Here is a 14,224-nt window from a genome sequence, read left to right as displayed (position 1 = left end):
GGGGGAGGAAAGTCCCCGTTGATTAAGTAAAAGGAGCCCGTGAGTCTAGCATTTTTGGTCACGCTACGGGGCGGACATGCCGGTGCTAAGCAGCAGGGAGAGGGTGGAGATGGTGACCATGCTGGAGGAACTAATCGAGAAGCTTTGGTGGGAGCAACAGGAGGCCCTGGCGTTGTCGCCGCACCACTTCGCCAGCCCAGAGACCGACTGGGCCAGTCTCGAGCGCTGCTATGCACGATTGTGTGCCGAATTGAGCAAGCTCCTTGACTGATGCTGAAGTGCGTGTGCAGTCAATCGTGTAACTTTCTAATACCAATCGTGTATACAAGTGTAGCACAACAGAATTGGATCTACATTTTGTTAACCCCATCTTCAAAAACGTAGTGGAACCAACAGATTTTTGCACTTCCCTTAGTAACAAACTGAACCAAACGAACTGGAGAAATCACATATCGATGCCAAACAAGTTCATAAAATTGCTACATGGAACTCAGTTACTGAATCATCACTCTGCAAACATCTACTACCACTATAAAAAGAAAGAGAGAAGCAGATCCAAACAATCCCACCCATTCATCATCAAGATCTAATGGCCCTTAATCATTTTATGTTTAACTCTACCAACCACGCATTAAGCCACTACAATCAATCTATCGCTAATCTGCCCCGCACTAACAAAACTGGTCGCCCGCACGACCTCCACCTTCTCCTCCCGCACGACCTCCTCCTCCTCCCGCGCCGTTCGCCTCCCACAGCCTCGCGCCGAGCCACGGGAAGCCGCGCCCCTCACCGCCGCCTCGCGCCGCCGGAGCCACGGGAAGCCCCGCAGGTCGCCGGGAGCCCGCCCCCGCCGCGCCGTTCGCCGCCTCCCCAGCCGCGGGAGCCCGCCCCCGCCGCGGGTCGCCGCCTCCCCAGCCACGGGAGCACGCCCCCGCCGCGGGAGCTGTCCCGCCGCGGGTCGTCACCTCCCCAGCCACCGGAGCCGCCCCGCCGCGCCCGTGGAACTGCAGTACTTCTTCCCCGTCTTCCACTTGGGCTCTAACTACGGCCTCCGCTTTGTGCACTCGGACGCAATCGCAGCCCCACCATTGCTAGCCTCGCCTCCCACCAGGTAAACGGCCCTGCTTCATCAAGCTCTGACCCTGCTTCTTCTCCTAACTCCGGTCTCTTTCTTCTCCATATTCCAATCTGTTCTAATAGTACATCAATCCAAGCAACTATTTTCAGATCAATTAAGGAATCAATCTTACGATGGCTGATGCTCAATGCAGCGGAGGATTACAGGTGTATTGTCGGTAGTTTCAATTTAATCGGGTGGTCGTCATCACCGTGAGGCCGCCGATGTTTTTGTAACCCCCTAAGTTTGATGTTTTAAAGTCAGAGTTAGTGAAGTTTGGTTGCTTATAGCTAGACGAGTGAGCTTAAAAGTAGACTTATTGTTGTGGTTGTTCAAAAGTTTTTGTTTCTGTTCTTGTTGTCTATGCCCTTTACACATTGACTAATGTTTGTTTCTGCCATCTGAAAAAGCCTTTTCTACCACAGTGTTATCCCTCGACGTCATTCTCAACAAGCACCAGGACATGGCTTTGTTTCTGCCAAGTATGTATATATAGAAAATATTTATTCTGCAGAAATTTGCTAATTATTACTATAGCTTTGATGCCTACTAGACCAAATCAAAGGCAGGTGCTTTGTTTATCAAGTGAAGTAAGTCAAACTGTTATAGTAGGAGGATTATCCTAACATAACAGTCTTTATTTGTTTCATAGAAATCATGTACAGTTGGTTCAGACAACGCTTAGCATAGATCAAGTTCAGTTGCTCTTGCATTCTTAGATCGATGTTAAAAGGCACATTGTGATCTCATAACGAGCGTTCTAACTGTCATTTTTAAAAACAGAGTCTGCTATTTTCCGAAACGAAATATGAGAAATCAAACCGTATGGTTCTCTAATTTTATGGTACTAAATTTAGATATATTATAGGCACTATTATGATAGCTTCATTTAGTTTACATGAGCATGCCAAGCTAGATGATATTATAGGCCTTTAGGTGTTGCTATTCTCTATTGTCGGCCACATCTTAAATTGTAGTTATTGGTGTTGTTCTTAAGCACAACCCAAACTGATGTGCATCAATTGCATATTTTTCTAAACCTACCAAATTTGACCTGTGCTAATTTTTTCCTTTTAATAAAATAGGTTCACCTTCAAATTTGTATTTTTCGGTTTTTCCTTCTATACTAAATGTGTTTCTGAAAGAGGATGTCAACAGAGCATACAGAAGGAGGAGAGAGCAGCAGCGAGAGAGGAGAAGTTAAGAACAAGACACATGCTTCAGATTAACTCCTATTTCTGAACCAATATGCTTTTGATGATTGAATTAGATTAAAAAGGTATACATTTCTTCAGATTAACAGATTCAAATAGTATGATTTCGGAATGCAAATAATTCTTCCATATGTTTGACTACAATGTGTTGTCGTGCAAATATGCAGAAGGATGACCTCGGTTTTGGGGACTTGGTTTTGTGAATCGGTGTGTTATATTGACCAAATATCTTAGTATTTGTACAATGCGGCAATATGGAAGACTTGTCGCTGCTTTTACTGGATTGATATATCATATTGTATGTATAATTATTCAATACATATATACTTGCAACAACTTCTAATCGTAATTTCTTCTCCACCTACAAAGATATATAGAATCATCTTACATATTTTCATGTTGATACCTAATTTTCATATCCATACTGTTGGGGCGAGCTAAAACTACAAGGCCTCACAGTGCATAGGGGCATACAATAAAGTTTTCAGGTTTGTCCCTAGAACTATCATATCCAGACAAGATATTTGCTTGCAGAACCACCAGAGCTGAACCTTGTAGGTAATTTTACATGGTGTACAGGTTGACCTTTCCAACAAGTATTAACATAATCAGTGGCAGGGCGCCCATGATCATCCGTGATTTGCATTGAAGTGAGATAAGGTTTACTCATGTTTTCATATTTTGTTTCTCATTTCTGATTTGCTTGGTTGATTTTCAATTCATGTTGTTCGTTTGACAAAAAGAATCGGGAGAGGAAGGAAAGAGAGGAGGAAGCATAATCTTGGGAGTAAGGAAGATGCTGACAGGTACTTACCATCTTCCATTCATTTCATCTTGCGTTTGGATATGAAGCGGTGGCATAGGTGTGACGATAGTCATGTTTTTGCCATCAACGAGAAGATGTGAAGAGTGATACAAAGTATGTTTTGTTATATGGAAGAGTTACATCTGGATGGAGCTAGCATCAAACAACGTAATCAAGTTGCGCATGGAACTATAATCCAATCATATAGGCATAGACCATATAGGCATAGCCGTGTTTTCAGTTTTTTAATGTATAGTGGAAGTTATGTAAGTCATTTGAAATATTAATATAAAGAGTTTGTTAGGGATGTTTGATGTGAACCATGTGAACATATTCCCGTAACAAAATAATCTGTGTGAACATATTTGAATGGTGTCATCTTCAAACAAGACCTCTATAGTAGTAGGATTTCCTTATTTATTGTAAGTCTAGAAATTATAGAATTATATTTATAAATTATAATATTGTATATGCAAGGAGCACTTCAATGATTTTGCTTAGCCCTCATAAAATTGTGTATACAAAAAGTTTCATGTGCTTGAAGTATGTTTTTGCGCTATTTGCATTGATCAATATGTGGCTTGCATGTAAATGATCATTAGAATATTGCTTGCTTTGCATTTCTGAGGTGAGGCAACAATTTTGAATAAAAGATACTCCCTCTGTAAACTAATATAAGAGCTTTTAGATCACTAAAGTAGTAATCTAAACGTGCTTATATTAGTTTATGGAGGGAGTATATATTATTTAGTGATTTTCTTGTTCAGATTTATACCACGTAAAAACTGAATAAGGATCAATTTTATTTAGATACGTGCATTTGCACGTGCACGTTTACTATAACAGGAAAAGGTAGACAACATCCAGGAAAAGGTAGACTCGGCTCCTCATCTCATGCTTCTATGAATTTCTACTTGCTAAATCTAGCAGATGCTTCTCTGAATTTCTACAACCTAAGTTTAGTACATGCTTCTCTGAATGTTGGCCTGCCAATTGCTATTGTATTGCAGTCTTGAGAGTACTGTATGCAATCCATTTCTGCCAATGAATTACCACATTTTTATGTTAGTTTTAGGCCATTTGAATGAAGGACTATACAAAATCTCTATGACAATTGTCAATCTACAACAATTCATTTTGTGCAAATGAAATTCAGTACATGCCTCTCTAAATATCTGCAATACAATTAAGACAAATTTCTTCTTATATGTTGGCCTGCCAATTGGTATTGGGTAGGGTACCATGCATGCATGTTTTTCAAAGCAATGGAATGAGTTTAAGCTGACTCTGGCAACTAAGGGTCATGTTTTTTGGCACTGAATATATTATCTGGGGGTTTCCTTTTTAATCCTACGCTTGCAATACAACCATCCCGAGTTACCTGTGAGGCTATGACTCTACAAAGCTTAAGCTGGACTGCAACTACCTCTGAAACGACAGCAAGTAATATAGCTAAAAAATTGGTTTTACTACAACAATGTGGAATATATAGCAAAAAGCATCAACCAGCAGAATATACTACTCTAAATGCTTAATATTGCTTTTCTATAGTAGGCTTCCTTGGTTTGTAGTGGCCAGACTAAAATATCACTGTCCATGTGAACTTTACTCTGTTTCTAAGTCAAGTTTTGAACAACTTAGTGGATAGTTCAGAGGTTATATTCTTGATAGTTGACATCTGAAACAAAAGAAAATAATTCTAGAATGATATTTGATTTTGTAGACGTCCAACTAGAAAGCCACTTTACAGCGATTGCCACTAAAATAAGCAGAACCCAGCCGTGTGCATTTTCGTACCTATGATTTAATAAAGTAAGCAAAACCCAGCCTTGCCAGAGGTAACCTATGATTTAAAATAAGTAGAACCCCGCCTTTTCTGGCCTTGACTGTGCGCTTTCGTGGTTGTGATTGCTTGAAAGGGGTAATCCATGTGTCTGTAACATTGTTGTCTAAATCATAGTGCTCTTAATATTGATTTTGTTAGATTTCAGCACATTATAGAATTTTGTCTGCCGTTCTGTGATTAACGTTAAATGCTATTCATGCAGCTTCTGCATCCACAAAGTCCATGTTCAGAAAAGGCAAAAACTAATCCTTGAGCAAGCTTACTCCTGCAAATGTTGACCATCAAACAATCCTCTTCATGCCCTGTTGAAAATAATTTCTCCACCCAATGGCATCTATCGAGGTATCTCTAAAGCCAATGCATTTAACTTTGTGTGTAATAGCGTTGGAAGCACCCAAGTTTGGGTCCTCTGAATATCATTGTGTTACAGACACAACTCAATTTAAAACAAAAATTATGTTTTTTTACTACTTCTGTAAAATGTAAATTCTAGAACCTTTAGCCAGTAATTCGGGATTGGTTGATACAATGAGCCGCCGAACCTTTGCTTCTGATTATTTTGTTTAACATGTTCAATTATTTGTATGTCTTAAATTAACAGACCTCAAATTTTAGCTGGGGTTGCCAGTTCACTAGAAGCACGACAAATTATCTTCTAAAAAGTAGTAATACTGTTAAATGGTATATGGTCCTGATGAAGTAGTAATAACCTAAATTTAGACCTCTCTCTCATTATATCATTCTGAAGTAATGACCTAAATTTATAATAGCCGTAAGGTATGAGTTCTCCAGAAGTTTTTCATTGTTACACTGGAATCAACTTAATCGAACGTCAGTGCCAAATTAATCTACAGATTGGCTGTATGTGTGGAATTAGATTTATTGTGAAACTTGTACTGCCTGAATGTGTCAGCAGGAACTAATTTAGATAACAGGTGCATCTGAACAATAATTCTGTGATATTTCAAATATCAGACCGACAAGATGGGATATGAAAAAGAACATCAACCTGTTGACCTTTTAAAATGAGACTTTGAAGCATCCTGTGTTAGACCTTTGGTTCCTCTGTCATCATCTAGACCTTTGAGTCTTGTATCATATGGAACCCCCTGTTGGTGTCCAGTGGAGAAGGGACAAACATTGAGTACATCCCACTTGACAAACATTGAGTAATGTATGAAAAATGCTTCAGTTAAAATGCAATTCACTCAGTATTTAGCTTGTAATAAGTACTCTTGAGTTTTGTTTCATCCAAATCAGATACAGAATTCCATCATAACAATATAGCAGATTAGCAGGCTTCTAGAATGAAAAGCTTGGCTACAAAGCACATGAGGACTGAACAAACAAAACCTAGCTTTCTTTTCTTCATATAAACTTAGTACTTCAGATAAATCGTTCTGCTATATGGAAGTGAGACCTAAGCCCAAGACTTACCAGAGCAGGTTGGGCGGTAGCTTGGCAGCCGGAGCAGGCTTCTATACCTCGGCGTTCTAGGCCGCCGCGGCCAGGAGCTGCGTCGGGCAGGCTGGCGTCGTCGCTGAGGTTGGACACCGGCGGCAGTGTCGATACAGGGGAGACCGGAAGCGTTGGTGGCAGCGCGAGGTCGTATCGGAGGTGGAGGCTGCGGGGCGAGCCGTGGTGTGGAGAGGATGCCGAGGGCGAGCCGTGGTGAGGAGAGGAGGCGGCAGGGAGAAGCGACATGTGCGAGGCTGTGAGGTGGGCAGAGTGGATGCTGTGCGGTGAGAGGACTGGATTTTTTCTGATAACTAATGCTTCTTTATTTTTTTTTCTTGAGAAACACATCTTTATTATTTCTATAAGTGTGGCTACTGTGCGTGCCGGCGAGAGAAGTGTCAAACAGGCCCAACAAGCGAATGCCCGTACGAGCCTAGGTAGGTCTGGAAGCGGCTCACTCCTCTCAAGAAATACAGGAGCTGATCTAGAAGACAAGTGAATCCTCTTCGCACAAAACGGGTGCGTCCTTGCATCCAGCAGTCTGCCAAAAAAAATATACATATTTCACATGATTATATATAATTTTTGTTTGAAATATATGTCTCATTTTCACAAAATAGACTTAAAAAAGGAATTATGTTCATTGCTATGAAAATGACGACCTCAGTAAGCATGGACACAAACATGACGGGTCGGAGGTGCATATAAGTAAGAGAAATATATTTTTCTATGCATGTTAATAATTACTTTATCGAAATACAATTCAAGTGAAGTGGTTTTTAATTGTTTTTCTAATGTTAGTGGTTATCTTTTATATAGACATAAAATTTGACATATATATTATGTCAATTATGATTTTTGTACTAATTTGATTTGTATATTTTTCAGTAATTAATTTAATTTTATATCATGTCAACTCAGTTGATCAATGTTTGAGACGTGCACTTAGTTGATTCCTTTATATTATTCCAAAGGCTTGGCAATGAATTTGAATTAAAGTTATGAACATGATTCACCGGAAATTGGAAGAAGGACGTCATGAATTTGTAATTATAGGAAATTGTACTTTCTAGGTTTTTTTATGGTCTTGCTTCTAAATTCGATTTTATCTTGGGTGGATTTTCAAAGCAGGCATGGGTATTGTCCTTTTTGCTTAGCATGCCTTCTTTACTGGTAAAGAAACACATTAGATATATCTGGATTTTTGTTGAGTAAATGAGCATGAGTGCAAATAAATTCAGACACGAAGCAAAAACTTTGACGTTTCATTGATTAAGCAGAAGATTGTCCAATTAATCACGGAAAACCAAAACAAAAGGGTCAAACCCACTCTAGAACACCGTAATGCCACAAGAAACGCCAACCACGCAAACACACACTAGCTTGATCTCGCTCCACCGAACAAGTCACTCTTCCATGTCCGAAAGAAATCATGAGGCACTCTCCCGCGGCGATGAAGAGATAAGCATTCCACATGCATGTAGTAGTTGCAACCCACACGGCATGAGGTCCATGCCGTCGAAGTTGCAAAGCTCTCGGGGCCGCCGCCCCGACGTCCACTGGTTCAACATGCCTTGCGCCCTCAACTGGTAGGGCCATCGCCCCCACATGCCACTGCAGAGACGTGCGTTGCACGTGCACGCTTACTAGTACAGAAGAAACGAACGAGGCCTTTTGCTCATTCACTGAAAAACGAGCAGTCAAAGCGCAAAAGCCTAGTTCTAGCATCCTCAACTTTCGAACAGAGGCCATGCACACAGTTCTAACATATCGTGGAACACGTCAAACCTTTTTCCTCCAAGAATATGTTTGGGCAACAGCTATTCAAGACAAGGTTATAATGGCAACAATACTGGGGGAGGTGCTTATTCTAATGATGATGTTACAATAGCTAACAAAGCTGGTTACAACAGATTCTTGGTGCTCATATCCTCATCACTCTACTGTACATAATATCCCTGCGGACAAAAAAGTTTACACTTCACCTCAGTTCATTCGTGGAGTTCGTCCTTCCGATAGTGCTTGGTTCTCCGATTGACACAGATGCTAATGATTTGGAGGCCCAGGCAGTGGCATTCCTTGCCCCCTCCTGTAAATTCCCTCGCTTCGAAGGGTATAACCTACTCAATTTCTGTCTTGCTTGCTCGAGGTAGGTGAAGAAATATTCATGCACGCCCATCAAGTTCGCAAACAGAGTATGCCTCCTCCATGCCCATTTTGCTGCAGAAACTATCCTTGGGAATAGAAGATACAGCAACCGCAGGATTACAAAAGAAGCTGCCAGTGCTAGATATGTATCCTGCTGCAGTATATTTTCGGGCGAACGCGCCCACCAGAATGGACAATTCTCCGGTTCAACATCCTTTTTTGGCTCAATTTCATCTAACGGGTGTGGCATGGCCTCCCCATTGGTTGACTCTACTGATGCACTGATGCCTTCATCACATAAATTGACCGTCAGCAAATCAATTAGGAAAACAGATGCAACCACAAAAGATATCATATACACAACAAATTTCAAGTCCAAACTCCAACCACAAGGAGACTCAGGGACACTAGTTTGGAACAAAGATGTCTCATACCACAAGATAGGTGAAAAAATACGAACATATAGCTCAGTTGCTCAATACAATGAAAAACTCTGGTAAGCATGCAAGCAAAACTACAACACAATCCAAACAAAATAGAATACAAAAAAGAATGGAAAAGAAGAAAGAAGTCAGTATGCAACAATTTACACACCTGAAACATCACTGTAGAAAGCAGCTAGTGGCTTAACAGTTCGAGGTCCATGATACCTCACTCGCATTGTTGAATTCAAGAGAAATAGTGTTGGAAAACCATGAATCCCATATCTTGATATTATGCTGCAGTTTCAAATGCAAAGCTTACACTCCATCATAAAACAAATAGTAGCGTATTACACTAAGGAACACATTTTTCTTCAGTCTAAAGGCGGGCATACCTTGGCCTAATTGCAGATTCCTCAAATGCAAAATGGCGAATAGTTGGGAATAAGTGAGCCAACTTCTCGAAATTAGGTTTGCACTCTTGTGAAAACGGGCACCATGAGGCATAGAAAAGTACAGCAATGTACTCATCTTTGTTCAAGTAAAGAAGATTGACTGCCCTCGCCAATGTAGCCTCATCTCCCTATATAATGTTAAAGAAATTTAAGAGACAGCTTCAATTCTACAAGTAGTACAACAGATGGAATATCCTTGTGCTAATGAAGGAAGAGAGGGGCAAACAGGCACTAGAGCACAATAAAAGAAAAAAAAAATAACAAAATTAGTTATATAGTACTAGTTGTCAGACTACTTTTAACTCACTTAAATGCAACATGGTGCCATGTTATGGAGAATATGTTTTATCTTCTCATTTTGAGCTCTACATTTTAGGAGAAAAAACAATAGACCAGGATGGAAAACTAAGTCCAAGTTCTTATTATATATTCTTTTTCTAAGTCAGACAAATCCCAAGATGCAAGATGCGACCAAATTGGAAGAAGCACACAATAGTACCCCTGATTATCTGCAAGTGACATGTACATGTCACAAAAACCAATTAATGCAACACACATAGCATAAGCTGCATAACACTTCAGCACAGTATGTTACTATAGGAGCAGGAGGAGCAGAGAATTCCAAACAAATATGAAAGTGGCTTTTTAGGGACATGGCACAAAACCAATAGATGCAACATAGTAACACTTCAGGACAACGTGTTATTATAGGAGCAGGGGGGCAGAGCAGGGAATTTCAAACCAAACACAAAGCTTGTTTGGTCCCTTTTTTAATGGTGGCAGGGGAGCTGCGAAATCCATTGATTAGAAAATGGTATTACAAGAACACCCCTAAAGCTGGCTTGGTCCTAAGGAGAAATTTCTCATAGCTTAACGCATATACAGCTTATCAGTACAGGTTGCCAAAATGCATGAACCAATTGACAGGATAGAAGAACCTATTCACACCCTTGACACCATGTATGGACCTAGGAAATCCCTAATTTCACGACCCCCCAACTTTCACCCCGTCAATAATCTATTCGCCGCGGTATATTTTATCAAAAAAAGCGTCGGATAGCTCACCTCGATGACGCCGACCGGGTCGCCGAGGCGGCGATCCAGCGGCGAGCAGGTGCGGGGAGGCCCAAGCACGGCCTCCGCCGCGGCGGGCACCGGGCACGCCCCGGGATGCGCGGAGGAGCGCCCCGCGGCGGCGATGAGGAGGAGGAGGAGCAGCGGCGCCGCCCACCGCGGCGACCCCCGGCCCATGGGGCCCTGGCACGGACGCGTCCCCCCGCCCTAGATCTGGGCTCCGGGAGCTCCTCGCATGCGCTGGCCGGCTGGCGCTCGGCGCCGGGGGAGCGCGGCGGCCGCGGCGATTTTCGGTTGCGCTGCGCCGACGGGTGCGGGCGGAGGGTTGGTTTGGGCGTGCGGGATTGCGCCTTTGCGTTGTGAGGCCGAGGCGGGTCGCTTTATCGGGTCCGGGCGCCGGGCCGCAGTCCGATCGCGATCGGACGGACGAGACGCCCGGGCGAGCCGGCCCCCGGGACGCGGGATCCGGAGGATGACGTGCGGGGGCCACCACGCGGTGACGCGGTTGGTCTGCGCAGCCCCCGCCGTAGGGTGGCGCGATATTTACGCCTGCGCGCCTACACCCGCAGAATAGATCACGACACACGTGGACCTATGAAGAAGGCCGGCGGTGGGCCCGCAAAGACACGTCGGCATGGGACCACCCTGTCAGTGGGATATTAAAAGAAAAATGTCTTTGACGCAGATGGTTTTCCTTTGGGTCAGTGTCACGGATAATTGGACGTAGGAGAATAATATGTATGCGCAACTTGCTGCCGCTGCTCTCGTCTTATGGCAAAACTTGTGTGGAGAACAAATTTTGATTTGCTCCGGCATCGACCCCAAAAGGAATATTACCTTTTTTGTTGGTGCACAAAAGAATCTTACCGTTGGGTCTATAAACTGCAATGGACCGGATTGACTTGCTTATTAAGATTTCGTACGGCCAGCGCGAGATGGTTGATGGAATGGTTCGTTGCGCCTGCGGGTGGGGCCGAACCCTGCGAGGCTGTGACTGAGTGCGTGAGTGAGCGGACGGACCAATCATCTCTGGCCTCACATGGCCCGTCACGGTCACCACACTCGCGAACAAGATTGTGCCAGCCAACTGGCCGATAAAAACAAGCAGCCCAGATGTGCGTTCAAGAGCGGGAAGCGATGGGTCTTTCTTTTGTTAACACCTGCGGTTTCAACTTTCAGCCACGGGACAAACAGCTGCAACCGAATTTGCTTTGGGAGTTGCTCTGCCAGCCCAGGAGTACGACTTGCGAGGAGATAATTTGTCCGTCCTTCGCTGGGTTGACCCTGTGATGCCAAGGAATGGAAGAAACCTTGGATGGAATCAAGGGCCAATGGCATTGGCGGTGTCAATTCCTTTGGATTTGTGGTGGCGTATCGCCATCAATTTGTCTTTGCTGATGATGTGCCTGTGGCAGCTGGAGAACACTATGATATGAGTTAGACGTTCCACCCTGCGTACTAAGTATAATCATGGGAGGGCTCAAATCATACAGCAACACCCATGCAGCTAAAGCTAAACAGCTTCGGCTATGGTCTACGGGCAACAAATCACACACAAAAACGGCATGCAAAATAGCTGCAGGGAATTTTGCACTAGAATCTGTAAGAAAAACTGCAAGTTCCATATGTAGCTGTCCAAAGCAGGAAGTTCCTGCATAATACACATACCATGCTGTGGAACATGCACAAAATCGACACAACGAGAAATGTAGGTGTAAACATCTAATATGAATAATTTCGTTTGCTCTTTCCTACCATTCATCTGAAAAATATTGACCTTGATTTCACAGGACTGTAATCTGGGGATGACCAGTATAAATTTCAACAAATTTTACATACAAGATACAAAAAATGAATGAGCACCATTACAGAGGAGGAGAATGTAACGAGGGAGAGGGAGAAAAATGGAATTATACCTATATGATACATTGGCCGCGATTATGTACGCCACAGCATCATCCCTTTATTAAATATATGGTTTTTCTACAAAATTAACTTTGCCGCCTTCATCACCGTGTGTCCTGGCAGTAAAACCTTGGCCTGCAAAGCTTAGCCGCCAAGCATGTCCTCTGCAGCATGCACTTGCCCGATCAGTCTCATGGCACCTTGCGGCCCATGACGATTCATGACGAGTTAGCTGACCCATTCCTCCAGTGTTTCAACTGGAATTTGTTCCCAGTTGTTCTCGGACAATACGTGTAACAATATTTTGGGGGTAAAGAATAATTCCAATTTCTGAATCGTGTGTCAAGTGTCTGGTATGCTCATTATTTTTTCAGAAAGGGCTTCTGACAGACCAACAGTTTTTCATCGCTAGCTATGTCAAGATCCAATATACGGGCATCCCATCTGAGCTGAGCAGCAACAGATCTTGCAGCTTCAATAAGAGGGGCGGTGTCACGTACTATAATCCAGCCCTGCACAGGCATAAAATAAATACATAATTTTAGACGACACATTGAACACCCATCATCTACTCCCTCCGTTCCTAAATACTCCTATAAGTCTTGTAGAGATTTCACTATGGACTACAGACGGAGCAAAACGAATGAATCCACACTCTAAAATGCATCTATATACATCCGTATGTGGTCCATAGTGGAATCTCTACAAAGACTTATATTTAGGAACGGGGGGAGTAATGGTCAATGCAAGCACTGTTTTACATAGGCTGTAGATATATGTGAGTGAAGGACTTGTCCAAGAGACAGCCTGATTCAAAACTACACGCAGAGTACTTTACAAGGACAATTTCTTAAATCAGGTAAGTGAGAATGTTTGTGCATCAGACCTAAGTTTACGAGATACTGAATGCCGTATCTTCAATAGTAGAGTTCACATTGCCTCTAGATAGAAAAAAACCTAACGCTTGCAATTTGGCCAAACAATGAAGGATGGAGTCTTTGGAATTAAACCAAAATTAATGCTTATCTTGTGGATATCCCAAACTAAACTTTCTTGCATATGGCATAGTTCAGAAGCGACGATAATTAGAATGGAGCCATATGAATCATTTTTTATTTTACTTTTAGAACCACCAACACACAACATGACACCGTTATTGCTCACTGATCAGAATCCATAGGAACCTACATATGAGTTTCATGACTGAACGATCCAGTTCCTATATTAGTATAAACGTAATATTTGCAAAACTTGGTTACCTCTGGTCGTAGGATGCGATCAACTTCCAAGAATATGTCAAGAGTAGAACATCTACGTTTTTGGCGCTTTTCAAGTGATAGAAAGCCATCAGCATGTACCATATCATACGTTCTTGGGTAAGTTGGAAATGCTTCACACCTGAACAGATGTTTGACATTCTATCAGTTAGAGTGATAGTGATCAGAAGATCCACAAGGATAAAACTATCTAAAAGGTAACATTTTACATTGTGGTGATCCCCATCTGATCAAGAAATCATTCTTGTACAAAAATGTAATATGCATAAGCATGCTAAAAAATGCCGTTTGGTAAAAGTTATGAGTCCGTGAAGAGAGATCTGAAGGACTGGAATATCACAAAAGAACTAGCTATGGACAGGGGTGCATGGAAGCTAGCTATCCATGTGCCAGAACCATAAGTTGGTTGCGAGATCTTTTGGGTTTCAGCTCCAGCCTACCCCAACTTGTTTGGAACTAAAGGCTTTGTTGTTGTTGTAGATAAAAGTTATGAGTCGCGGCTG

General features: G+C 42.5%; 3 protein-coding genes and 2 long non-coding RNA genes across 7 annotated transcripts in view; 2 read left to right on the top strand and 3 right to left on the bottom strand.

The window, feature by feature from the left end:
* The first annotated feature begins 76 nt into the window (after positions 1-76).
* On the top strand, positions 77-2,684 carry LOC119321327. Its single transcript, XM_037595056.1, has 6 exons — positions 77-215; positions 637-1,111; positions 1,228-1,284; positions 1,543-1,599; positions 2,263-2,396; positions 2,499-2,684. Exons 1-5 carry the CDS (start codon positions 77-79, stop codon positions 2,357-2,359), a joined length of 825 nt encoding a protein of 274 aa, XP_037450953.1. The 3' UTR covers positions 2,360-2,396; positions 2,499-2,684.
* LOC119323679 lies at positions 2,682-6,814 on the top strand. Of its 2 annotated transcripts, none has more exons than XR_005156453.1 (5): positions 2,682-2,819; positions 2,911-2,991; positions 3,075-3,137; positions 5,185-5,324; positions 6,428-6,814. It is a non-coding gene; the product is annotated as an uncharacterized LOC119323679 (long non-coding RNA). The 2 variants fall into 2 exon arrangements; XR_005156452.1 differs by having other exon boundaries at positions 6,423-6,814.
* On the bottom strand, positions 5,763-6,536 carry LOC119323680. Its single transcript, XR_005156454.1, has 2 exons — positions 6,420-6,536; positions 5,763-6,091 (listed from the first exon to the last, which is right to left on the bottom strand). It is a non-coding gene; the product is annotated as an uncharacterized LOC119323680 (long non-coding RNA).
* A 1,394-nt stretch (positions 6,815-8,208) lies between the features above and the next one.
* On the bottom strand, positions 8,209-10,883 carry LOC119322073 (5'-adenylylsulfate reductase-like 3). The gene is made up of 4 exons (XM_037595582.1): positions 10,531-10,883; positions 9,406-9,593; positions 9,183-9,307; positions 8,209-8,876 (listed from the first exon to the last, which is right to left on the bottom strand). The coding sequence occupies exons 1-4, from the start codon at positions 10,714-10,716 to the stop codon at positions 8,422-8,424; spliced, it is 954 nt and encodes a 317-aa protein (XP_037451479.1). The 5' UTR covers positions 10,717-10,883; the 3' UTR covers positions 8,209-8,421.
* Positions 10,884-12,262: 1,379 nt separating this feature from the next.
* The window catches only part of LOC119322072 (probable pectin methyltransferase QUA2), a 5,829-nt gene continuing 3,867 nt past the window's right edge, over positions 12,263-14,224 (bottom strand). For both annotated transcript variants that reach the window (XM_037595580.1, XM_037595581.1), the window contains 2 exons: positions 13,704-13,842; positions 12,263-12,956 (listed from right to left, as the gene is read on the bottom strand). In XM_037595580.1, coding sequence (XP_037451477.1) covers positions 12,807-12,956; positions 13,704-13,842 — 289 coding nt within the window. In that variant the 3' untranslated portion in view covers positions 12,263-12,806. The remainder of the gene's footprint in view (positions 12,957-13,703; positions 13,843-14,224) is intronic.

The sequence above is a fragment of the Triticum dicoccoides genome, chromosome 6B (assembly GCF_002162155.2).
Source record: "Triticum dicoccoides isolate Atlit2015 ecotype Zavitan chromosome 6B, WEW_v2.0, whole genome shotgun sequence".
NCBI classification, from domain to species: domain Eukaryota; kingdom Viridiplantae; phylum Streptophyta; class Magnoliopsida; order Poales; family Poaceae; genus Triticum; species Triticum dicoccoides.
This window is presented reverse-complemented; position numbering and strand designations above follow the sequence as displayed.

Bases quoted from the DNA above. Each gene is read 5' to 3' on its own strand.
- LOC119321327 (XM_037595056.1), top strand. From the start codon at position 77: ATGCCGGTGCTAAGCAGCAGGGAGAGGGTGGAGATGGTGACCATGCTG. The intron at 1,285-1,542 runs GTGTATTGTCGG...TTTCTACCACAG, and splicing joins AATGCAGCGGAGGATTACAG to TGTTATCCCTCGACGTCATT. The intron at 1,600-2,262 runs GTATGTATATAT...TGTTTCTGAAAG, and splicing joins CATGGCTTTGTTTCTGCCAA to AGGATGTCAACAGAGCATAC.
- LOC119322073 (XM_037595582.1), bottom strand. From the start codon at position 10,716: ATGGGCCGGGGGTCGCCGCGGTGGGCGGCGCCGCTGCTCCTCCTCCTC. The intron at 9,594-10,530 runs GTGAGCTATCCG...AACATTATATAG, and splicing joins ACCCGGTCGGCGTCATCGAG to GGAGATGAGGCTACATTGGC. The intron at 8,877-9,182 runs GTGTGTAAATTG...TATGTGATGAAG, and splicing joins TTTCTACAGTGATGTTTCAG to GCATCAGTGCATCAGTAGAG.